This window comes from Ursus americanus, chromosome 11 (assembly GCF_024610735.1).
Source record: "Ursus americanus isolate L20-20 chromosome 11, mUrsAme1.1.p, whole genome shotgun sequence".
Lineage (NCBI taxonomy): Eukaryota > Metazoa > Chordata > Mammalia > Carnivora > Ursidae > Ursus > Ursus americanus.
Window position 1 is genome coordinate 61,166,544 of NC_142137.1, and position 25,703 is coordinate 61,192,246.

Sequence of the window (25,703 nt, forward strand, 5' to 3'; positions counted from 1 at the left end):
GGTGGTTTCATAATTGTAAAAGGGCCATTTCATTAGCAGAACATAATAATCCTATGTGTTTGTGTATCTAATAACAAATCTTCAACACATGGAGCAAAACTGTAAGGGAAAATAGACAAAGCCACAAATATAGTCAGAGATTTTAAAACCCCTCAGAACAAATAAACAGAAAATCAATAAGGATATAGAGGACCTGGGCAATACTACAGTCCAACATGACCTAGCCAACATTAGTAAAACACCCTAACAACAGAATACACATTGTTTTCAAACACACACAGAATATTTGCCAAGATAGATCGTATTCTGTGCCACAAGTTAAGTGTCAATAAATTTTAAAGGATTCAAATCATACTAAATAGGTTCTCAATGGAATTAAATTAGAAATCAACACTGAAAAAAAAAATGACATTGACACTGAAAGACATCTGGAAAAACCCCAAATATTTGGAAACTAAATAAGCCACAAAGGGGAGAAAACATTTGCAAATCATCCATCTGATAAGGACTTGTATCCAGAATATAGAACTAACTCTCAAAACCCTATAATGAGAAATCAAACAACTCCTTTAAAAAATGAATAAAAGATTTGAATGGATACTTCACCCAGGAAAATATATGGGTAATGAGCACATGAAAATTAGGGAAATGCACATGAAAGCCCCAGGGAGATACCAGTTCATGGTTATTAGAATATCTAAAATTAAAGAGACTGACTATATAGGAGGAGGAAGGGAAAACTGAATGAGAAGAAATCAGAGAGGGAGACAAACCGTAAAAGACTCTTAACTATAGGAAACAAACTGAGCATTGCTGGAGGGGAGGTGGGGGGAATGGGGTAACTGGGTGATGGATAGGAAGGAGGGCACATGATGTGATGAGTACTGGGTGTTATATGCAACTGATGAATGATTGAACATTACATCTGAAATTAATGATACCAAATATCGGTGAGGGTGTGGCACAACTGTAACTCTCCTAGGCTGCTGGAAGGAATGCATGAGAGCTCTACCCCTTTAGAAAATAAATTGGTAGTTTTTATTAAAGTTAAACATACCTACCGTATAACCAAAAAATAAATAAAATTCCTTTCCTAATTATTTACTCAAAAGAAATGAAACATATCCATACCCATATAAAGATCTGTGTATAAATGCTTATAGCAGCTTGCTTTGCAATAGCATACAGTGAACTTTACCCTTGAACGTGTACAGCTTATTGTATGCCAAGTTACTAAATAATGCAGTTTTTAAAATAAAGTTTACAGCGGGACACCTAGGTGGCTCAGTCAGTAAAGCGTTCAACTCTTGATTTCAGCTCAGGTCATGATCTCAGGGTCATGGGATCAAGCCCTTCATTGGGCTCCATGCTGAGCGTGGAGCCTGCTCGTGATTCTCTCTCCCCCTCTCCCTCTGCCCCTCACCATCCCCGCCCTGTGCACACGTGCACACACACTCTCTCTCTAATAAGAAAATAATAATAATAAAATAAAAGTTGCAGCAAGTAAAAAAAAATAAGAGAAAAGGTGTTCAAAAGAGAAAGATACATGTATTGATTTTCTATTTTCTGTGCTGTGTAACAAAGTCCCACAAATTTAGCAACTGAAAACAATACACATTTGTTATGTCACGGTTGTCATGGATCAGGAGTCCAGGTACATACAGAGTAGCGAAGATTTCTCCTTCAGGCCACAGTAGTGGTTTCAGCTGGGACTGTGGTGTCATCCGAGACTAGCGCTCCTCTTCACGCTCACAGTGTTGTTGGCAGATTTAAGTTCCTTGTGGTTGTAGGACTGAGGGCCCAGCTCTTCGCTGCCATCAGCTGGAGGCTACACGTGGTTCTTGAGGCCTTCGTAGCCCGTTCATAACATGGTACCTCCTGAAAGCCAGCAGGGGCGTAGGCAAAGTGCCATCCCAGCACCTCCACCATATTCTCTTGGTTAAAGGCAAGCCACAGGTCTCACCATGAAGAAGCAGTTCCTAGAAGTCATCCAAGGGTGTATCTACCACAATGTGTGTTCAGCAAATGGAAGCAGACGATAGAAAGGACTAGAAGGCAATCCGCAGGATCATGGCAGAGAGATTCCACCAGACGGTTCTTTCACTGGCCTGCAGGAAGGGCCACGAAGGGCACTGGCAGGCTGCAAGGGAGGCTCATGTCATGCTTGGCCACAGGAAGGCGGTCCTGGAGTTCTGTCCTAGGGTGCTGGTGCCTGAATGGTGGGCACACAGCAAGCTGAGTTAATGACCATGCGAGACAGTTTCTAACTCTAGGACAGGCAGGAGCTGCACCTGAATGGCACGTGTTCAGAATGTGTATGATAGCCTCGCTCTGAGTCCAATAAACCCTGACGTAACAAGGGTAATGATGGGTGTTCCTTTGAGAGATGGAAAGAGGAGTGTGAGTGGTCGGCTGTAACAGAACTCAATCCTCATCTTCTGTAGTAGAAAGCCAACAGAGAAGTACTGAACGTTGCAAAATCCAGAGCAGGGAACAGGAAAAAGCCAAGCTGGGAGTGGGGAGACTCTTCCTCTATGGAGTAGGAATGCCGTTGGGGGCCGGCGGGCAGGGGCAGACAGCGAACTGTCCCCTCATACAGGACTCCTTGGGGAACCACGTGACTTTTCAAGCCACGTACATGATTTACTTTGATGAGAAATAAATTTAAACAAAGAGAATCGGTCATCTTGCTCTCTCAGTGTTTTGCCTTGTTTTTAATGTATTCTATGTGTGTGTGAGAAACAGAAGGGGGAGGGCCGTGAACGGTGAATGATGCAGATAAGTGGTCCACAGGGTTCTGTTTCTTCTACGGCGCTAACCCAGAGGAATCAGGTCGGGGCAGCTGCTGTGCCCCCGAAGTGTTAGAGGCCCCGGGGATCAGGGGTGAAGAGGGAGGGGAGAAATCCAGGAGGGGCGGCTGCCTGTGCCCCGCCTGGGCAGGGCCTGTGCCAGCGCAGTCTTGTAATTATTGTCTGGCTTTGTGATGCAAAAAAAGGTTCTGTTTAAAGAAGGCTTGGCGAGTAGCAGAGTTAGGACTCTTTCAGTCCAGGAGCTGGGGAAAGCGACAGAAGAGAAACATGTTCTGTTGATCTGCAGGCGAGTGTGTCGAGGGAAGGAATTACCCCCATAAGGACGGTGTGTCCGTTCGCTTGGGCCACCACCACAAAGTATCACAGGCCAGGGGGCCTGAGCAACAGGAGTTATTTCCTCCCAGCTTTGGAGGCCAGAAGTCCAAGACCAAGACGTCTGAAGGGCTGGTTTCTCCTGAGGCCCCTCTCCTTGGCTTTCGGGTAGCCTCGTCCTCACAGAGCCTTCCCATGTGTATATGCGTCTCTGGAGTCTCTTCCTCTTACAGGGACACCAGTCCTAATGGATCAGGGCCCCCCACTGTCGGGACCTCATTTACTCAAAGCCCCAGCTCCAGCGAGTACTATCAGAGCGGAGGCCTTCGGCCCATGGATGGGGGTGGGGGGCACAATTCAGTCCATCACGTGCTTACAGAGACCCCATCTGAGGTCCTGAGCCCTCCCGCCAGCATCTGATCTGAACCATCTTACCCAAAAAATGGCAGAACAAAGTAGAACTCTAGTATTTAAAATAGTTAAATTTGGGGCGCCTGGGTGGCTCAGTCACTTAGCGTCTCCCCAGGGTCCTGGGATCGAGTCCTGCATCAGGCTTCCTGCTCAGCAGAGGGTTGGCTTCACCTCCTCCCTCTGCACCCCCCCCCCCCCGGCTCATGCTCTGCCTCTCTCACTCTCTCTGTTCTCTCTCTCGTGAATAAATAAAATCTTTAAAAATAAATAAATAAAATAAAATAGTTAAATTAGGTGGCAAGCTAGAGACTTGGGGGAGGCAGCTCCCACCCCTCTCCTCCTCCCGGCGGGCTCCCCAGACCACCACTCTGCCTCTGTCCCAAGAGCAGCGTGAAGGGGACGTGAAAGAACTGGATACCGATTCCGTCCATCTTGTGTTTTCCTGCTGCAGGAGCTTATTATCCCTGCGGAGGAGCTTTGCAGGGGTCGGAGGGGCCGTCTGGGGCGGAGACAAAAGGGAAAGACTAAATGACGGGGCAGCTCCGTCTCTGCACAAGCTCCCTGGGGAGAAAGACCAGATCAGCTAAGTAAGAGCAGTTTTCATCCCCCACGCCTGCCTTCCTCCTTCCTGTTCTCCCCTTCCCCTGCCTCTTCTCTCCCCTTTAAATGGGTTACAGAATAATGATTTAATTGCCATTAGGACCTTGGGATGGAACCCATGCCCAGAACATCATGGTTAATTGTCAGATGACGAGCTTCCCAGAAACCAGAATTTGATTACTTGATATCGAGTTTCCAACCAGTGAAGCATTATTCAGTTGGTTTATTTCGCCAGCGCTGCTGGAGGTTCTCGCGGCTTGCCACTTGTCGGTCAGCTGGCTGATGACCAAATGTGCCCCCGCCCCCACGGACACAGGGGCCTTCACTCCCTCCCCACCCAGCTCAGGTTAGAGTCACGCCTGCTCTCCGGTCATCATCACGCTTCTAGAGGCTTCTCCTTGAAAAGAAGATTTGTCCTCAATAAGAGCAGTCTCTGTTTGCTCGAGTTCTTTAGGGCTGGACTGCTGTGGGGTTAGCTTCAGATTTGATTAGTGTAAGCAGCAAGACCAGAAAGCCTGGCGTTCAAAATTGTTTGTAGGGCCAGAAAAGTTAGGGGGAAATCTTGCCAAACCACTGAACATTTTTTTCTTAGAAAAGAAATCTGTAATTTGTCCTAGGTCAGAATTATTTTCAAATTTCCTTTTCCCATGTCTACAATAAATAACTTACAACACACTCATTTCGAGAGACGATTATGGTTGTCCAATCTGTAATAAAAGGAAAGTAACATCGATTATGTAGGAAGCAGTAAACTAGGGTCCTTTCTTTATCTCATTTGAGCTTTGAACTAGACCCTATAATGTAGATATTTTGATATTCAGACTGTATTTCCAGGTAAAGAACCAAGGCTCAGGGAAGTCACTTATCAAGAACACACAGGTCCTCCAGGCGTGGAGCCCTTCCCACCACACCACAGTCTTGACCGGGTTACTGTTGCTCACCGGACGCTCTCTGAGAGCCTTTGCACTGGCGATCCCCGGCCTCGTGGGCCCCAGGGAAGGCCACACAAGTGCCTAGAGCCCATTGCTGCCCCTGTGTAAGTGTGGCTTTCATGGATCTTGCTGGAAATTAATAAAAACAAAGTCTGTAAGTGACAGAGAAACCAAGTGGTTGATCCACGGTAGCAGTGTTTTAGATTTTTCTATTTTAGATTTTGCCATCCCGCTAAAATTAGTCGCCAGAGCAAGTTCCAAACATAGTTATGAAATAGTTACCCTGAAATTTTTAAGTAAAAATTGATGTGGCTCTTGATTTATTTCAGTGAATAGTGGTATTTACACTTTTCAGAGAGGAGTAAATAATCCACGTCTCACAGATGATCTTTAAAGAGTAGCAAGCCTGTTATTTTTAAGAAAAAAAAAACTCTTGGAGTTATCGTATGTGTATCATTTTGGAGATTTTTTTTCAAACAGTCATAGGGTATGATTTACTCACTAACTGCTCTGAATAGATTTTTAAGATGTACTTTGGAAAGATACTACCCCAAGCCTAAGCCGTGTAAACATGTCCTTAAATAAGTGTTATAGTTTAAAAGGAATCCAGGCTAAAGTTGTAAAGTAACTGAGTTTACTTTACAAATCCATGTAAATTTATTTACCTGAATGCTGTAGCTGAGAAATCAGTAGCCGGAGAGGACGGGTCGATTTCCATCACGACAGTGGTTCACAGCTTTTCTTGGTGTGGTTCCAGCGTTGGGGGGGCGTCCTCTGGCCCCTGTGGGGCTCCAGCGCACCTGCTGCCACCAAGGGGCGATGAACTCAATGCCATGATAGAAGGGGGGCATCGCGCTCCGCGGTGATGGTTAGGGCCAGACTCGGGAGTCACACTGCGTTTGAATTCCAGCTCCACCAGGTCTGGACTGTGTGATTTGAGGCACATTATTATGCGTTTCCACATCTTGTTTTCCTAATGCGCAGAATGGGGATAATGGCAGCAAGGTAACACCGGTCTTGTAGGGTTGTAGGAAGTACATGGGCTACAGGGCGTGTTAAGTGCTGATATGCATAGCATCAGAGGGGTTACCATTGGAGTTGTCAGGGCATCAAGTTATTAATTTGAAAATTGATAAATAAAAGAAAGGAATCCAGGGGCGCCTGGGTAGCGCAGTCGTTAAGCGTCTGCCTTCGGCTCAGGGCGTGATCCCGGCGTTCCGGGACCGAGTCCCACGTCGGGCTCCTCTGCTGGGAGCCTGCTTCTTCCTCTCCCACTCCCCCTGCTTGTGTTCCCTCTCTCGCTGGCTGTCTCTCTGTCACATAAATAAATTAAAAAATCTTTATTAAAAAAAAAAAAAGGAAGGAATCCAGGAAAAAAACGAACAAACCTGCACTAGATGTCTTAGGGTTTGAGTCTTTGGCCTCGAGCTACCCACACAGCAAGAAGCCAACACCCAAAGGACAGCAGAGAGAAACGACGGGGGTGCAGGACCCAGCCAAGCCTTCCGTGTGCCACCTCTGAGCTTCCAGGCACGGGGGCTGGAAGGACATTGTCTTACCGAGCAAGCCAGCGCAAGGGCGTTCCCGATAACCACAGGTGAAAGCTGATGGAGGAGGACCATCCTTACAATCAGAACAAATAAAGAAAAAAATGCTGGAGTGGAGGAGGCTTCTCAAAGTCTTTCAACTCAAAACCGTTAGTCCTTTGTAACTTGTGAATTTTTTAGCTGATGGTTGAAGCACCACAAAAAATTTTGCAGAATTTCTTCATTTCCTTTGTGCATGTCTGGTCAGTCAGACCCTGCATCACATTTATCTTGTTTCCGAAAGGACTCCTGCCATCTCTCCTTTTCCAAAAGGCAGGCCCATGGACTTTGCACATAGAATGTGTTAGGGACAACTCGGACCTCCCTTGTTTAGGGGGGATTTTACCAGTTACCTCTTTTCTATGTTAATCTCCCTGAAAATCAAATTTCAGAATTGTCCATGTGGAATTATCCCATTTCAATACAAAATGATAGAAGTATACATTATAAAGACACATGGCTTGAATAGGAAGACAAAGTTATCCAGGAGTTGACACAAGAAATTATTTTCAGGGCTTCCATCTGGGAAGCATGTAAGGACAGGAGGACTTTGCCTTTTACTTGTACTGTTTTTTAATTTTATGTTTAAATATGTTTTTTAGGGGCGCCTGGGTAGCGCAGTCGTTGAGGCGTCTGCCTTCGGCTCAGGGCGTGATCCCGGCGTACCGGGATCGAGTCCCACATCGGGCTCCTCTGCTGGGAGCCTGCTTCTTCCTCTCCCACTCCCCCTGCTGTGTTCCCTCTCTCGCTGGCTGTCTCTCTGTCACATAAATAAAATAAAATCTTAAAAAAAAAAAAAAAAAATCATAGAATGAAAAAAAATTTTTTTTAACTATAACTAAAGTGACTTGGTCCGAATAGCCCAATGGTCTGCTTTATTGGTCTGTCCATCTGGAAGCGGGGACCAGGTCATGGTCACCTTGCTGTCCCCATAGTGAGCCCTCAGCAGAGGTTGCTGAGTTGAATGAAACATCACCACATCCCTTCACACAGGAATAGGTCCGTATCGGCCACCAGGAAAGATTAGTGCGCTCTAGCAGACGCACCCCCACTCTCTCGGAGTATCGCTAGCTACTCAACAGAGATCACCGTTGGAATGTGGTCACAAGCTCTGCAGGTGAATGTTACCTAACTGCCCAGGAAAAAATCCCAGAACATCCATCTCCGCTAAGTCGGGCAAATGGAAATTCCAGTGGTAGCAGCAATATCTGTTTTTATTAGAATGATTTTTCATATCCCTCTGTCTCCATCACTGGACGTCTACACTTGGCCATTCTTCCTTACCCATCATCTTGGAGTAGCTTATTTCACATTAAAAGAAGAAAGGAAGAAACAAAGAAGGAGCCTCATCCTCAAGAAAGTTTCTTTTTGTTTGTTTCCTACTTCACTAATTATCCTAATTTCCTAATTCTTCTCCATTTTTACTCATCTATTTTAAAAAGCATTTATTGAGGCCTCATATTGCCAGACATGGTATTTAAGCTTGATCTTAGCCAAAAGGCTGAGAAGCCATGGACACTAGTGTTACAACTCAGAAAATACTTTGGCTTAATAAGGAATTTACATTTTTGAGTTGTTATTTCATAAGAACCTTTTTATTTAAGTTACATCATAATGTAGTTAACCGTTGCAGCCTTTTTCAACTTAAAATTTTGAACCAAGATGATATAATCAACTGTGCTCCGTCGTCTTTTGGAGGGAGGGAAGTAGTGTGTAGAAGGGATTTCACCTCAGGTCATGAGCTGCGAGAATAAAATAGTTGTGAGTAAAAATGCTTGTTTCTGAACCAAAATAAAACCAGATGATTTGTTCAGTATGAAAAGTAGTAGATTTAAGGAGAAGTCAAAAAATTGCACAAATACAAGAAAACTACAACGATAGTTTGGTTAAGTAGAAATTATGATTCTGTCACTTTAAGAAACAGAATTTTTAGTAATTTTTCTACTCGTGCTGAGAATATTCTTTTACTTACAATGACTACTTTTAAGTATATGGGTATTTTCTCTTTAACTAGGTTTAATGTATGTTTATATCATAGAATTCATCGTTTCTCCAAAGTAAGCTTAATCCGAAATCAGTAAAGATTCGGAAGATTCGTTGTAGTTAAAATTGGGGTCGTGAAGGGCAAAAGCCCATGTTTTTCAACCTTTGTAAAAGAATCCATTAATGCAGCGTGACAAGTAAGTACAATTTAGTGGCTCCCCTGTTATTTTAAGCAGGGGGCCTTCTTAGAGGACACACAAACAAAGTCAACACAGATCACCTCTGACCCCAGGCGTGAGGCCAGAGGTCAATTCCCGAGGGCTGTCCAGATTCTTTCTTTCCCATAGTGCAGTTCTGACTCTTGTCTGGGGCCACAATCCTATGATAACAGAGTTTTTTATTGGGAGAGAATTTGATGTGAGCGTATTAAGTCTTGTTAACATAATTCCATATTGTGTCTGCTCAGCAGGAGAACTTTTATTTTAAAAGTAGATTTACTGGGGGATAGCTCTTTGTCCTCAGGGCAGGAAGTCCCTTGGCTCTTCAGACTCCGTGTGCTTTCCTGTCTGCTGTTGCTGGTTCTGATCTTGGAAGTGACAATTGCATAATTGGAAAGGAACATGGGAGTCTTCTGATTGAACTTATTTTCCCCCATTTGGGAGAAATGGGTCAAAAATAGAGGAAACACATGTCACACCTCCCTGCCTTTAATATCTTGGCTCCTTTTAGTTCCCAGTTTTGCTCTGAAAGCATCAGAATGACCGAAAGATCCATGCTTGGCTTCACTGCAGCCAGTAGACCAGCTCCAAGAACGACATGAACCACACTCTACCTTTGTCAGCCTCTGTCCTGCATCAGCTAAAAAAGTTAATGATGAAGTGTTGAATTTTCATGTCAAGGAAAATAGCATAAACAAGCAGCCAGTGGAGTTGTCTACAATAGAAGCCGCCACTGCGGCTTTGGTCGGATGGGCCGAGATGCACAGGGCTCTTCTGGGCCTTGTCACCGTGTGTGAGTGTAGGCCTGCCTCCCACGGAAGTCTGCTCGGGGGCCAAGAGGGCGGCCCCTTCCAAAGCAGCAAAGTCTGGGTAACGTTCTTACGACTCAATGTGGCTTCGACCTCCAGAGTTGATTCAAGGGTTGGGGGCTGTGGCTGAATATAATCATTCATTTCTTCGACTATAAAATGCTGGTTTCCTTTTCCAAATCCACACCCCCACGCGCATTATGAAGGCATCTTCAAGTGCCCACGTCAGAATGCAGTTAGGAAAACGGCTACAGAGTACCTGCTGTGAGTGGTACAAGGCAACTGACAAAAAATAGCAACAGTTGCGACCAGTGGCCTTTGTGTTTGGCATCACAGTGCTAGAAGAGTAAGCATGGGTTTCTTTCTGGGGTCCCTCCGATATGTGCAGCCGCTGTAGTAACCAGAGAAAAATGTCACTGCTCTGCTAGGAACAGAAACTTAACAAGGATACCTAGCCGTTACCTAAGTAAAGTTTGAAAAGACAGGATGTCGTCCCCCCCCCCCTCCAGGCAGGCTGTCTGCGGAACCTTTATTTGTAGTTAATTGTTTGGAACGGAGCACATTTTCTCCAAGACATGTTACAAATGGTAGCTATATTCTGGGCAGAAGCCTTTTTAGCCCTTAATATACCTGAAGTACAGTCCTGTGCAGTTAGCAAGACAGGAGCTAGCCGCCGTGCATCACTGTGGCCATGCATTCAGCCACATGGAGAGCGCGCTCCATGGCCCCCCACCACCCTCTCAGGGAGCAGGTGGTTACTGAGGCCAACGGGTGCACGGATGTCCGCCACCGGCTGCTCCAGACGGAGGGAGAAGTACGGCTGTCAGGGGTGCAGCGGGCTTTCCTGTCCCCTTCCTCCTCACCGCTTCCACCAGGCGGGGCCCCCTTCTCGGCCACAGTGTCCAGGCGGCGCTTCTCAAATGGTCGTGAGCCCATGAATCCCATGGGAGTTGCTCAAATTGCAGATTCTGACTCAGCAGGCCCGAGACAGGTTCTGAGATTTGAGATTTCAAACAGGCTCCCAGTGATGTCGACGCTCCTGGCCCACAGACCCGTGTAGGAGCAGATGCGGACAGGGGTGGGGGGTGAGGGGGGGACATGGCAGAGGGGGAAATGCCAAGTCAGTGTAGAAGCAAGTGAAAGAGCTGAGCTCTGTTGCCGGGTGGGAAGAAGTGGGTGAACCCTGGAGCTGTATTTCACAGCCTCATCTCACTAGACTGTTCTCAGGCCAGGGCAGGCAGGAGTTTTGCAAGACACAGCACTTAATCCTCGAAGAGCGAAGCTAAGCACAGTCCCACGTGTCTTTCCTCCAAACAATTGCATGCAACATTGCTTTACGAGCATCCTTTTTGTGAAAAGTGCAATATTAAAGCAGAGTAGGAAATACTAAGATAATCAATAAGGAGTAGGTCATCCAGGAGCCTCACCATGTAGGTCCTAGACCATGTTTTAGTGTGTGAGTCACCAGGGGAATCAGCAGTTCCCCCAGGATACCAAGGGTTTCTGGTGCAAGTGGGCAGAGACGCACTTTGATGAACTCTGATCTGGACACACTGTAGCAAAGCAGCGAGGAGGGGCCTGGTTTGAATCCTGTCTCCCCCACCAACTTGCTGGATGTCCTCGAGCACATACATGCCTTTGTGCCTGAATGCCCTCTGTCCTATCCAGAAAGTGGAGCTGAAATTAGTACCTACCTCTCGGGGTGGCGGGGGACGTAATTAAGTTATCCGTGTAAAACCCATAAACCCAGAGTGCCCCAGAGGTCGTGGTGGTGGTGAAGTGAGTCATTTGAGGTTATAGGCCTGGAGTCCAATTTCCCATGTTGCTACTTATTACCCGTGTGACCTTGGGCAAGTGGCTTAACCTCCGTAAACCTCCGTGTCCTTCCTCGTAGCATGGGGACAATAAAAGTACCCACCTCACAGGGTTGTCGGGAGGGCCAAAGAAGGGAAACTTGGCCCAGCGTCTGGTGCGTCATCAACAGCAGTTACTGTTCTCACGGCGGGTAGAGCAGCTGTGTCCACACCGTCCTCCGAGACTTGTAGATTTTACAAAAACGTGTCTTGGGGGTGAGGAGGAGGCTGTTGTTCACTTCACCCACCCCCACTGTTCCCCGCAACCAAAGGGACTCAACTTTTTTAAAGATGTGATTTAGAAAGAAAGGGTTTGAAAATCAGTCTCGGAGTGACGATGTGCCGTGGGGCCGTGGGGGAAGGTAAGTGGTCTCCGTTTCCAGGAAGCTGACATCTGCCTTTTCTATTTCATTTCCTACAAAGATTGAAATAGCAGATGGCGAATTTAAAGAGCTGCAGGTATATAGGACCTAAAGTTACGGGAGGCTGCACTGAATAATGCAGATAGTTCTGGTCATTAGATGTACCATGTTCAGTGATCACTTCGCAGCATCTGCTAATAGACCATACTCTGTTTTCTCCTCTAGATGAGCACCATGCCCGGACTGCCCACCCGGCCCTGCTTCTATGATATAGATCTTGATACAGAAACTGAGCAAGTCAAAGGCTTGTTCTAAATGAACCTGACTTCCGCAGGACCCAATTCAGGTAGGCTGCTGTGTTTTCTACTTTTTCTCCCCTGCCCCCAAATATTTTTTAGTTTCATTTTGTTTTGATTTTAATACGTACTACAAAACATGGTGTGAGAAGTAATTTCCTGACTTGGTTACTATGAATTCCTACGTAATAAGAGCCCGTGGCTTGGGTCACTTCCAGGTGTGGGTATGCAGTTAGATGGGCTCCTGTCCAGTGAAAGTCAAGTCATGTCCCCTCCGAATATAGATTTGTTTAAGACATCTCTTGCCACCAAAAAGGAATCTTGTGGGGGGCGCCTGGGTGGCTCCAGTGGTTAAGCATCTGCCTTTGGCTCAGGCGATGATCCCAGGGTCCTGGGGTTGAGGAAAGCTAATAGTGTCCCTCCTTATTCACGGGGGTACCATACTGAACACCAGGTATACTATGGTTTTCCCCGTACGTACATGCATATGATAAAGTTTCATTTACAGATTAGGCACAGTAAGAGATTGACAACAATAGCTGATAATAAAAGAGAATAATTATAACAAAATGCTGTTATCAAAGTTATATGAATGTGCTCTTTCTGTCTCCCTCTCTCAAAATACCTTATTGTCCTGCACTCACCCTTCTTCATGTGATGATGTGAGACGATAAAATGACTATGGCTACATGATAAGGTGACGTGAGGGCAATGACGTAGGCATCGTGACATAGCTTTAGGCTGCTGTTGACCTTTTGACACTATGTCAGGAGGTTCATCTGCTTCCAGACCACACTGATTGTGGATAACGAAAACCGTGGAAAGCGAATCTGCAGATGCGGGGGGACTGCTGTGTCTACAGTCATTGTAAAAGCTTAACTCTCCCTTCCTACCACCACGCTCTCGGCACAGAGTTAGACTCCCGTGACAGAGGAATCCGGGGGGTGTTCATTCCCTGGGGCTGCCGTAACAGCGAGGCCCAACGGGACTGCTCAAAACAACGCAGACGTCTTCTCCCACCGTTTGGGAGGCTAGAAATCCAAAGTCAAGGTGTCAGCGAAGTCATGCCCCCTCTGAGACTCTGGTAGGATCCTTCCTGGCCTCCTCCCCACTTCTGGGAGCTGCCAATAATCCTTGTTCCTCAGCTGAAGCCACATGGCTTCAGTCTCTGCCTCCATGGCCGAAGCAGCCTCCCCGTGTGTCTCTGTCTTCCCGTGGCAGTCTCTTCTTGTAAGGACACCAGTCGCATGGAATCAGGGCCCACCTTATTGACCTCATCTTAACTTGATGACATCTACAGAGACCTTATTTCCAAATAAGGTTCGGTACTGGGGGTCAGGACTTCCGCCTGTGTCTTTGGGGACAGTGTAACCTGTAACACTCAGCTGTGGCACAACAGGTGGCCCTTATACCACTGGAAAGACACATGGAGACAGGACAGATCCTCCAATGCAGAGGGCCCAGTGAGTCACAGGAAGGACAGGGCAGCAGAAATGAGGCCCCTCGCTCTCTCAGGTTCCACACAGTTTAGGGGAGCTGAGCTCAACTTGGAGCTCCCTTAAGCAGCCCGCAGTGGGGGTCCCTGGTCTTACTCATGTCTCCCCCTCAGTACTCCCGCCACACCTGCTGGCTACTGTCCTCACTTCCCTTCATGAAGAAAAATGACCAGCCTCCAAATTGTGCCGCCTGGAAAACTCCCCATCAGCAGTTGTAAAGGCTTGAAGCTGCTTTTCTTCATCCCATGTATCAAACGTGTCCTCACCATAGTCTCAAAACACATTCCTTTTCCCCAACACCCCCTCCCGCCCTGTGCAGTCTCCCCACTCACTCCCGTTGCTGTTCCTTAGCCCAGCACCCCTCCCTTCTGCCAGCACACTGTGGGCCTGCCCGATGAACTCACTTGACCTAAAGACACTTTTCTCCAGTTGCCTGAGCGATGGCCCTGAGCCAAGCATACAGGACTCTCGCTTTTGTTGGTTTCACGACCAGTAGTCACCATGGGGAGATTGTTTTCTTTTTTGGTAAGTCTTTGTTCCTAAAACGCTGAAGATCTAGGCTATTCTGAGAAAGGCAAGGGACCAAACCTCTATGAAATTGCATTAATGCAAGGTGTGGAGTTGTCTGGTTTTGTTTATATGTGCTTGTCACTGAGGAGCGGGGGCTGTATTTAGTTTTAACCACAACCACGTTTCATATCTGTGTCAGTTCTGAAAAAGGAAACTCCACAAAATGGACTCGGGGAGACTAATTTAACAAAGAAGCCTACAAACAGGAGCCTTGATTATGGTGTCATTTTGGTCTTTGGGTAAAACTGTGGGTTTCACGTCAAGAACCCATCATGCTGTATTTCTGCCATGTGTCACTTTTCCCCAGAACAAGTGTGTATCATCCTTCATCTCCCATGGATAGTACTTTTGCAGCCTTGTGGTCCGTTTTCATTTGTTCTCCAAGAAGGTGATAAAAACCCAATTATACCTGGATTATTGCAGTTAAGACTCAGGTAATGCCAAGAGACACGTCCTTAGCTTTCTTATCACGTACACTTAAATCCTTAAGTTCGTGTTCCCTCCAATTTTACTGAAAGGTTGAGCAAGGGGTGGAGGTCAGGATGTTGGCCTGCGGAGATCACGTCAGTGTGCCAGGCACTGGGCTAAGCGCCTCGTGTGGGTGGGCACAGCACCCCTGGGAGGCAGGTGCTTCCCCTGCGGTCGCTGAGAGGGGGTGGCTGAGGAGGGACCCTGACCCACAGGACCGCAGAGCTCTTTCCACTGCTCGGCCCTGCCTTCCTTCCATAGCTGGCACGAGTCGCTTTGCCATCCCTGTCCCACGTCATGCTGGCATCAGCCCAGCGAGGTGAGCAGTTTTATTTCGGAGCCACGAAAACTCTGGCCCGGGAAGGCCGGCAGCATGCTCAGGTGGCACAGCTGATAAGCACAAATGTCGAGGCTCCCACCAGGACCCGCGTACTCTCTCTCACCCCATCCTTTGTGCCCAGACCAAGGGATGCCCTTCGCATCTCAGTCACAGTGTGAGTGAACTTCGGCCCCATTCTAGAAGATGGTAACTAGTGATTTGAGCAGACCTATAATTTTGGGATCATCGGGTGATTTTTTTTTATAGCAAAAGATAATTATTTGGGTGTTAAAAGCTGTGACTTCGTCCAAACTCTTTTTTGTCAAAGTATAATAGGGCTGACTCTCACTGGCCTCTCACTGAATGTCATTTTCCCTTCCCACTCACTCATGCAAGGCTCCTTTCTACTGTGTGAACTGCCCAGTCCCGTTTCTAGACTGGCAGGGCAGTGGTTCAAAACCCATCACTTGACCCTTGCTTGCACAACTGAAAATGGATCTGGTGTCACAGGAGGAAACCTCTGTACAAAGCAAACATTCCTTCTCAGGGACTCTTCAATATATTTTGTTTGGTTGGTTTTTTGTGGGTTTTTTTAAGGTTTTATTTATTTATGTGAGAGCAAGAGAGCACAAGCAGGGGGAGCGGCAGAGGGAGAGGGAGAAACAGGCTCCCCGCTGAGCAGAGAGCCCAGTGTGGGGCTCGATCCCAGGACCCTGTGATCATGACCTGAGCCAAAGGCAGACGCTTAACCAACTGAGCCACCCGGGTGTCCGGGGGACTCCTCGGGATAATGACCCCGCAGACAGTCTCTGTTTCCTGGGCCCTCACGTATGGCATACGGCCGTCAGGGACCACCTCTACTAACAGTCAAAGGTCTGTGGCTAGTGAAAGTCCAAAAAGTAAAAATGTGAACATTCGGACGGTAGCCAACTTTGGGCATCGAAAGAGGAAATATCTGGTTGATTGTGCTGCTCCCGTAGCGTTCAGACTCTGGATCATTCCGTGCACTCGGCTGCGCAGCAGCACGCTCATTATTCTTTGTCGCACGTGCTGCAGATGTCTGCCACGTGGAGGACCGCACTCCGCTGACGACTGCTTCTCCCCTTCCGCTTCCCCTCCTTTCCTGCTCACCTCACCCTCTAGGAAATCGCCTGAGACTTAATAGGAACAGGAGATGCCAAGAAGTCGCCAGAATTTGAGCTCTTGCTCTTTCCAAGGCTCCCCTCTGGTGCCTTCACTACTGTCAGGAGAAGGGCCCGATTCGTTCTTCTGGATGGCCCTGAACAGAACGAATTAAAATACGCTGTGTGTCCCAGTGAAACGGACCCTGCCACGTTACGCTTCTGTCTCTGGTTTGAAGAGGACCCCAGGACATGGGGTTCTGCTTTTTTCCCTCCCCTTTTGGTATCTCATTCTGAACCTTTATCGTATATCTGAGCCTCAGCGGGCTTCACGCGGACACAGTGAAGCCTGGCGGGCTGCCTGAAGAATTCAGACGCTCCCTTACGCCATCCCGTGTGCACTTACGTTGACTACAGCACCAGCTTGCCTCTGGTCCTGCTCTACATGTTAGTTACTCACCAAACAAGTGGTTTTTTGAATTTCACATGCAAAAAAATGTAATACCGGCTCATTTCTTCCCTAAACAACTGCGGTTAGAGCAGAAATGCTCAATGATACTTAATCATCATAAATTCATCTCGAGTATGGTTGCTGCCTGCAGCCCTTCTGTGGGCACAGTTTGTCATCCCCAGTTATAAGCCACAAGGTTTCAGGGCTCCCTAGGGGAGCACTGGGCTCTGTGCTTTCGGTCTTTTTTTTTTTTTTTTTTTTTTTTAGTTTCAGTTAGTGAACATATAATGCGATATTCACTTCTGGAGTGGAATTCAGTGATTCATCACTTAAATGCAACACTCAGTGCTCGTTGAAACAGTCTTTTCAAGGAACTGCTCAAAAACTGTCTATCACCATTATGCTCCGAGAAAAAGGTCAGCATCACCCCGAGCCATCCTTGGGGTACGCAGTTGGAACTAAATGGAATATTTGGAAGCTTAACAGTTGGGAAGTTCTTAACTTCCTTTTAAAGAAACTTTTTTGGGGGCACCTGGGTGGCTCAGTGGGTTAAGTGTCCGACTGGGTTTTGGCTCAGGTCATGATCTCAGGGTCCTGAGATCGAGCTCTCTGTCCAGTTCCACCTTAGGCGTGGAACCTGCTTAAGATTCTCTCTCCTGTGTCTCTCCCCGCTCTCGTACACTGTCTCTCTCTCTCTGTCTTCTCCCCCACCCCCCCAAAAAAAAGAAGAAAAGAAACTTGTCTGGGCACGCTTTGATTTCTTATCAGTCCCATACCAAGATAGAATGTTTCATATATTCTGTCTTCATAAAATTCTGAAAATTTTTTTTTTCTGAATAACTGGATAACGATAAACAGCTGATTCCTTTTTAAATTCTCACCATAGCTATTGCATTTCCAGTTTGTAAAATCTGAGTTCAGACTTTCCGTACTACTGGCCAACACTCTAACTTTTCTTAAAATATGGAACCACCTACTCTAAGCCCCTAGAAACACGAAATCACTGGATAGTAAGGTCACATGGCCCATCAGCTGGTCCTCCACCACGCACCTCCAGTTTGGAAGGTCCTTCCAGACTTGCCCTCCTTGGGTTGTTTCCAGTCCCCCTTACCCTCCTTTACCCTCCTTTCTGCCGCAGGAGTCCCTGATTCTCGGGGGAGGAGCAGCAGAGCTGCTGAAGTGAGGCCGCCCCCCTGTCTGAGTGGGGGGCAAGGTCTGCACCAAGCATGCCTCCCTTCCTCACTGCAAACGTATTTCCTTTTTGTTGGTGATGATTATGCTTGCAGGGCTTCCGTTTTGTTTGCTTCCCTGACATGAGTCAGACCCTAGGGGAGTCTTCCGAGTTCCTGGTCCCCTGCCTTCGTCACTGTCTTCTCTTCTGAAGCTAAGCAAGCATCCTTTCGGACTCTTGGCCCCGCAGATACATTCTTCCATGCATAAATTCAGACGAAAGGCCCAACACCTGCGTTTACATTTCTTCTGCGGTGGAGACCACGTATTTTCTGGAACTTAGGTGTTTGCTTTGTGTGTTCTTTCTAAGATGTCGTTTGAGCACTTCTCTTTCGAAAAGATGGCAGGTTCCAGCAGCGTCCGAGTCTTAATATTCTTTGAGAGAAAATAACAAAGCTTTCATACCAGTAAGAAGGGCCAGACCTCCTCCCTTCCATTCGCGCCCTAAATGCATTTTTCAGACCTGGCTTTCTGTGCCTGCCATGAAAGAGAAACCGAAATCCGAGGCGACAGGACTCCTAATCTAAAATCCTGAACATTCTCGCTCAGCAGGACCCTAAGACCATAGAGCCCAAATTTAGAATTTTGGAATTTCTGCCTGATCTTCGCAGGGGTTCAGATCGCTGCCTGCAGTGTCTGTGCGGACCTGGTCACAGGGCGGTGCAGCATCGGATTATCCATTGCTCTGAAGTAAAAAGATGCCAAACTGGGATCCCGGCCTCATCTGGTGAAGAGAATCACTTATCTGCTTTTGAATTTTCTTTCGGTCTCCGGCTTTTTAAAGCCCTATTAACAGTTTAACACCACAGGGTAAAAAGCTGTTCTTAAACCCCCGGAAACATGTGTTTGTTTTCCAGGCTCACGAAACAGACTACTCCTTGCCTTTTTGCTGCTGTTGGAGAAGAAAGTGAATTTGAAATATGCCTCTTACGCAACGCGGGAGAAACGGGGAAATAGGCCAAAGATTTAGTCTTTGTTCGAGTCCGAATTCTGTGTGCAACCAAGTACGGTGTCCGGTAAAAGGACCTCCACTGAGTTTGAAAGAAACTAATTTATTTTCCGTTTCTGCAGAGTTTACATTATTTCCCATTGCTTACACTTCAGAAAGTTTATTTTATGGGGACGGAGGGATTAAAAGAGTGTGAACTAGAAGGTAGCGTTTTCCACTCTGGAGTTTTCTATTTTGTCTTTGAACTGCAAATAAACATGTATCTAGAAAACCAACCAGCAAGTTTTCCATGCCAGATAAAACTCCCTGCTGTCTAGAGGTAACTGTTCACGCTGGGGTTGTAACCTGACGTCAGTTTTCTGGAAAATTGTATCTACAACCAGGGCTTTGGAAATCTAACAAGAAAGAAACACACACACACACACACACACACACACACACACACACACACAGAAATATCTGGTCCGTTGTGAAATCTTCTGACTGCTGGAGAGTTGTAATATCCTGGAGAACAAAGTGCATTTTATATCCAGAACAGTTGTCAGGGCCTGTGAAGTTTGCATCTCTTACTAAAAACTAACAGGTTGATGCTCCCTTCTTCCCCCAATGAATGAATCTCAATGGCCATTAAGCTCTCCAGGGCCCATAGGGCAAAGGAAAGCTACTCTTAAAGGTCAGGTGTTTGGCAAATGTTTGTCCATTTGTCCAACCCTTCATTCATAGGAAAGAATGTTCTATGGCCTGGACCCCCTTCCCGGGAGTTGCTGACCCTTTTATGTTTCCATTTTTTTTTGTTTCCATTTTGTCCTACAATAACATAAAATTATATAAAAGTTAAGACAAAACCAAGGATTCAGGAGCAAACAAGAAGTGATTGTCCTCTAAGCAGTATAAGTAAAATAGTCACCATAAATATCTTAAATGTCCCGCAGGCACATCCTGCAGGAGACCTTGCCGTCGGATCTTTCCAGCGTACCCTTGCACTACACCCTTCAGTGACCCTGCTCAGTAGTTGCTCTGCCCATAATGTGTCTTTATGCACAATTTAATTTGTTCCAAAACACAGCTTAATAACTAGAAAGCCTCGAGGCGCCTGGGTGGCTCAGTTGGTTAAGCGTCTGCCTTTGGCTCAAGTCATGATCTCAGGATCTTGGGATCCAGTCCCGCATCAGGCTCCCTACTTACACCCTCTTTTGCTTGCTCGCTCTCTCTCTCAAATAAATAAATAAAATCTTAAAAATTAAAAAATAAATTTAAACAATAACAAGAAAGCCTGCCCACACCAAGACTGTGTCTCAAGAATGGTTCTGCTTGGTGGTTCTGAAGGGCGTGTGTGGCGCTCCCCCTCCCTGTCCTTTATCTGGAAGTACACTTCTCCAAACATGCAGTCAACTCGTGTCTTCCGTATCTAACACTTTGAAGGTCTTAAGGGTCCACACAAAAGTTGTTCTCCACGTGACGTCCCGAGGAAGCGGTCTTGCTCAGGAGTTCATTTTTTAAGCGGTTGCCTTCTGTTATTTGACTTTTCATAATTTTCCTCTGCTATTCAGTTTCATTTTCTATTTTTGAAAGTGTTTTTAGAAATCTATATTCCAAGGGCTTTAGACCAGAGACTTCTTTCCTTACCTCCTTCCACCAGGCAGTTGGCCAGTTCACCAAAAAGAAAAAAAGAAAAGCGTCCCGGACACAGATGTGGGAGGGCTTTTCAAACACTCAGGAGGAACAGTCCGTAACCCAGGTGTCGCTGGGCACCCCAAACTGTTTTCCCACGTGTGGCCTCATTAACATCCCCTACATGTCCTAACGCAGCTCCGATGGATTGTTCTCTCCCATTCGCTGACCTGCTACGATAGCAGGTTCAGTGACGGGCTCATCAGCTCAATGACTTGAGGCCTTCATCGACAGAAGGTGTTATTTTGGGGAAGAGCTCGTTGTCTACCATCTCCTCTGAGGCCAAGGCCTACGGAAAAGAAATCATATAACCTTTGACACGGTGATTTTAAGTGAGAAATCTTCCCTAGACGTGTGGATCCCGATCTCTCTCTGCTTCTGTCACTGAAATGTGAGAAACCACTGACAGACCAGAAATGGCGGGCGACACGGGTGACGCACCCACGGCACGGACAAGTGGCCCTGCTCCCTCCCTGCTCGCACTGCTGTAGCGACCACACTGGCAAAGGTCAAGACCCAGACCGGAAGAAGCGTCGAGAGCTCCCAGGGGAACACACCGTGGGGATCCACTGATAACAAGGGAGAGATGCATGCAGACTCAGGAAAGTAGCAGCCAGGCAGTTAGCCAACCCATCCATTACTGTTCTTTTTATTCTTCTATTTCCGGGGTTGACCCCATTAAAACAATACAGGAGTACTCTTAAATTTCATACAGGAGTACTGGATATTTTAAAAGAATCCTCAGGTCTGACATGACCCAGGTTGGTTGGTTGGTTGGTTTCTAGTTTACACATTCCCATAAATCAGAGGGTATATGAAACTTACCTTATTTATTCCAGAAAAATCTGCATGCACATATTCCTCCATAGCTTTTGTATAAATGTATAGGTACATGGGGGTACAAGTTAACTAATAATAATTGCATTTTTGTAGCATTTGTTACGAACCTATAATACATATCCATTGAAGAAGTTGACTACCGTGGCAGACTAGTTGGTTAGTAAACAGACCTTCATGTGGTTCCTTAAACTCTAATAGACTGACCAGCCGCTCCCCAAAGAAGCTCTTCTAATAGCCACACTTCAAACAAGGGAGAACAGACCAGAATTCAGGAGTCCATGAACTTGAATGGGGGAAAATTCCATCTTTGTTTTTACTAACCTCTACCTGTAATGTAGCAGTTCCTTCAATTACGAATGTCGGCAACAAGCCACAGCAGGAAAACGGTACCTGTTTCTGCCACCAGTAGAAATCACTGGTATTTTAACATGACATGCCAGTTTCTACAGAAATTCAGAGCAGCACTGATGCTCATTGCAGCCTCAGAATGATAGCTATTAGACCAGCCGCTGCCCCGTCACTTCGAGTGTAAAGAGCGAACCACATACATTGCTATCATCTAATTTGATTACCTTTTCAATATTTTAATGATCACTTTCACTCTCACATTGGCTTGCTTTAAATTCATACGTGGCATTTAAAAATATTATTCCACGAAGGGGTGTACGGATTTCACCACACTGGGAACGGGATCCGTGGCACAAAAAAGGCTATGATGGTATTCTAACAGCCTCAACCCTGGTTCGGTGGAAGCATTGAACTACTCTTGGTTGTTGGCACGTCTACACTTGTGCTCCAGGTCATTCCTTAGGGTCCCTGCTCCATCCAGGGCTCCTGGTCTGAATCTTGAGATTCTTGTTCTGGGAGTAACGCATACAGGCCATATAAAAGAAACCTAACTCAGACGATGTAAGAGAAACTCTGGAAATTGCAGAGGGCCGTGTCATTGGAGGAAAAGGAAATGAACATACGAGTTCCATGACTGAAGGTCTCATGTTGGGGTGTTTCCCACCGTATCCCCAATCCACAGAATAGTGGACTAGAGGGCGGTAGTTGATCAGTAAGTATTTTCTGAGCAAATTCACCATCATTCGTTGAGCATGTATCAACCCACTTGAGACTGGCATAGAAAGTGGAGGCAGAGGCAGTCTTGTTGGGGACCCCACCCTTTAACCTGTGGGGTCCCCACTAACTCCATGTAGTGGGTGTCAGAACTGAATTGAATTGAGTCATAGGAAACCCAGCCTGGTGGTGTAGGAGAGTTGGTGTCGGACTGTACACCATTAGAGGAATTCAAAACGAAAGGTCTCCGTTCATGTCATGAGAAAATACTGAGATACGTAAACATCAAAAGTTTCAGGGGAAAAAAAAGTTTCAGAAATCATGGGGCAGATTTCATGGCCTAGATGGATTGCCCTGAGACCCCAGATCCCACTTAGAACCACTCTTAAAGGGAGGCCTTCATTTTCAGATTTAGCCATTGATCAGTTAGGACTCGTGTGACTCCAAGCCCTTACCCATCAAGAGATTGGCAACATTTCTGCTAAAGCCCGTAAATTTCCTGGGAGCAAGCCAGTGTCCAGAACCCTGGGCAGATACCATTGGTGACTGGAGATGGAACAGAACGAAATAGCCGGTGTCCCCTCCTGGGCAGCTGTTCGTGCCATATGACCTACAAACGCATCATGTTCTGAGCATGTCTTAAAATAACCGTGGATTCAAGAGACTAGACAAAGAACCAGAATCCTAATGATCACTGCTGGGCCTTCCTACAGACCACAGTAAGATGTTGGTTCTAGGACAGAAGGTGGATGTCTCGAATCAAAAAGAACGGAGAAAATACTTGACAAAATCAGACCACGTCATTGAGCCTTTGGCATGAGACAACACAGAATGAAATTCTTCCTGTGATCTCAGCCTTACCATTGCGGGAAGTCATCCCGGGTCGTCTAAAGCTCGTTCCTCTCTGCTGCGTAAACTCTGGGGTCAGCACCCTCTCCAGGTCCAAAGTATGGTCTCCTGGCCTACCATTGCTTTCCAGAGTCCCAGACTATGGGCGTGTCGTTTCAGCTATAATTTTTCATGGAGCAGCACTGACCGGCCGCATCCGGTATACGCAAAGTAAGCTAAGCGCATGTGAGCTGGTTGAACATAGAAATAAATCCTCTCTGGGCAAGTAACAGACTCCCAAGCCTTTAGGCTGGTTTCATAGGTGTTTTATTTGGTTTGGTTTGGTTTTTTAACTGATCCCAGGACGACCTGCATTAGAATTACCTGAGCTGCATTGTCAAAATGCAGCTCCCCGTCTCCATTTAGACTTAATAAATCGGACTCTCTGGTATCCTGGGAATCTGTATTTTGACAAGTTCACTAAATTTTTCTCCTGCATACTAAAGCTTAAAAATTAACCCCAAATCCACTTTTGTATCACCGTTGCGCGTAGCGCAATGTTTAACAGGTAGACAGGGCTAAAGAAACACCAAAGAATGAGTCCACACTGATAGCCGTCAATCTCATGGCCCTTTGTGGCCCCCGCCTATTTAGGCATCATCACCACGCCCGCTCCGTTCCTGGTACCTCTTCAGAGCCAAGCAATGAAACGTTTTCTCATGCATGTCCTCCCTGCCTTATTCAGCACTGGCCTCTCTAGGCTCCCAAGGCTCTCAAGTATAATCCTTATGCCATCTTGGCCACCGCAGACCCTTAGGAAGGCTCAATGGACAACAAAGAAGTGTATGGGGCCAGTCAGATTCAGATCTCCCATCCCAGAATCTTATCTAAAAGTCCAAGAGGGTCTGAGTGCCTTCGGAGGCAAGGCTCACACTAAGCTCAGTAGGTTAGAGGGAGGACAGCTGGGCTGAGGGAGTGGAGCCAGTGAAATGATCCCAGAAGCCACTGGAAAGATCCTGGAGGGACAGGACGGACTGGGCTGGTGGGAGCACCTGCAAACCGCTTGGGCTGGCCCTGGGTGATGGCTTTTCACCCGTGTGCCCTGCGTGTGCACGTACATGCATGCTTTGAGCTCGTTTTCACAGAATCACCCTGAGTGGTGCGCTTCCCTTCTCTTCGCCCTAGGTTTGCATTTTAGTCTCCTGAAATGCTTTGCAAATTAAACCTTGCAGAAATTTTGTCAAACCATAGTTCACTGCAGGATGAGTAGGAGACTACAGGCAAGTGTGTTCTGAAAAGAGCCCATACCCCCTCCGTTTTGGCAGGGCAGAGCCCAGAGGAGAGGGATGTCATTGCCCAGACTGAGTTTGAGGTTGGAGTGTTTATGTAACAAATCAGCTAACTTTAAATATTTCTCATGGTGGCTTAGGGCCGCAAACCTGAATGTCAAATGTTTACTCAGCCCTGTGTGGGCACCTCTGTTTATGCGAAAGGACCCTGCTAGTTTAAAGCCAGTTAATATTTTCAATCACACATCACATTGCTGACATATCTTACAATAAGGATTGCTAGGACAATTTTTCAAAATAATCAGACCCCTTAAATTCGTGTGCACACCGAGGAGCAGATATGTTTAATGAATGTTCATTTGGCAAAGCCATGCAATTAAGGAATTTTCTTCCCCGGATAATTCCATGAGCCTTGATTATTTTCCTCCAAGTCAGCCTCTTGATTACCTCCCCCCTTGACAGAGACACTGTGTACCAGACAAATAGCTGAACAGACACCCTGAAGGGACTGGAAAGGCTCTCCTGGGTCCAGAACAAGCCAACTATATGAGAAGTGATGCTTTCCAACTTCATCACGGAGTTGAGAGCCAGAGAATATTTCAGGGGCCGGAGGAAAAAATGCCGAATAACTCCCCCCACTCCCCCCAAGGCATTTTATCCTTTGGCTTCATTATCAAGTTTGACGTGTGAATTCCCAGAGTATCAGACACCCCCCAAACTCAAAGTGTGAGTACAGAAATTCCAGAGAGAAACATCAGTTATTTTTAAATTATTCATGCCGCCTCGCTCACCATTAGAACGGATAATTGACCAACTGTAAATACATAGAAACAGAAGTGACAGACACAGAAACGTGGGCCCCAAACCACAGGTGAACAGAAAACATCCACGGAGGGGCCGAATAATTAGGGTGGAGGGAAGCCCAGGAAGGTGGGAGGCCCTGGCTCTGAAGTGAGGAACAAGCTGGGAGTGAACAGGAACCAGCCGCAGAGGCAGGAGGTGACTGAAGAGGAGGGATGGGGTTTGGCGGGAGAAGGAGGGAGCAGGGAGGAGCTAGGCTGGCAGGAAAGGCGGAGCTGGGCTGGGTGCTGGTTTCTGACAGATCCGAGCTAAGCGAGGCCAAAGTGACAGATGGAGCCGTGAGAAGAAAGTATGCAATGCAGGAAATGTTTGGGGGTCTCCTGGAACCACGAGACTGCGCACATGGAAATCCCATTCCACCTACAGCATTCCACCC

The 25,703-nt window shown here is 46.7% G+C and overlaps 1 protein-coding gene across 1 annotated transcript in view; it reads left to right on the plus strand.

Moving 5' to 3' along the window:
• The window catches only part of MTHFD1L (methylenetetrahydrofolate dehydrogenase (NADP+ dependent) 1 like), a 184,770-nt gene extending 165,719 nt beyond the window's left edge, over positions 1 to 19,051 (plus strand). The window contains exons 27-28 of the mRNA XM_045805348.2: positions 12,102 to 12,222; positions 18,685 to 19,051. Of these exons, the coding sequence (XP_045661304.2) occupies positions 12,102 to 12,191 (90 nt within the window). The 3' untranslated portion in view covers positions 12,192 to 12,222; positions 18,685 to 19,051. The remainder of the gene's footprint in view (positions 1 to 12,101; positions 12,223 to 18,684) is intronic.
• Positions 19,052 to 25,703: the final 6,652 nt, after the last annotated feature.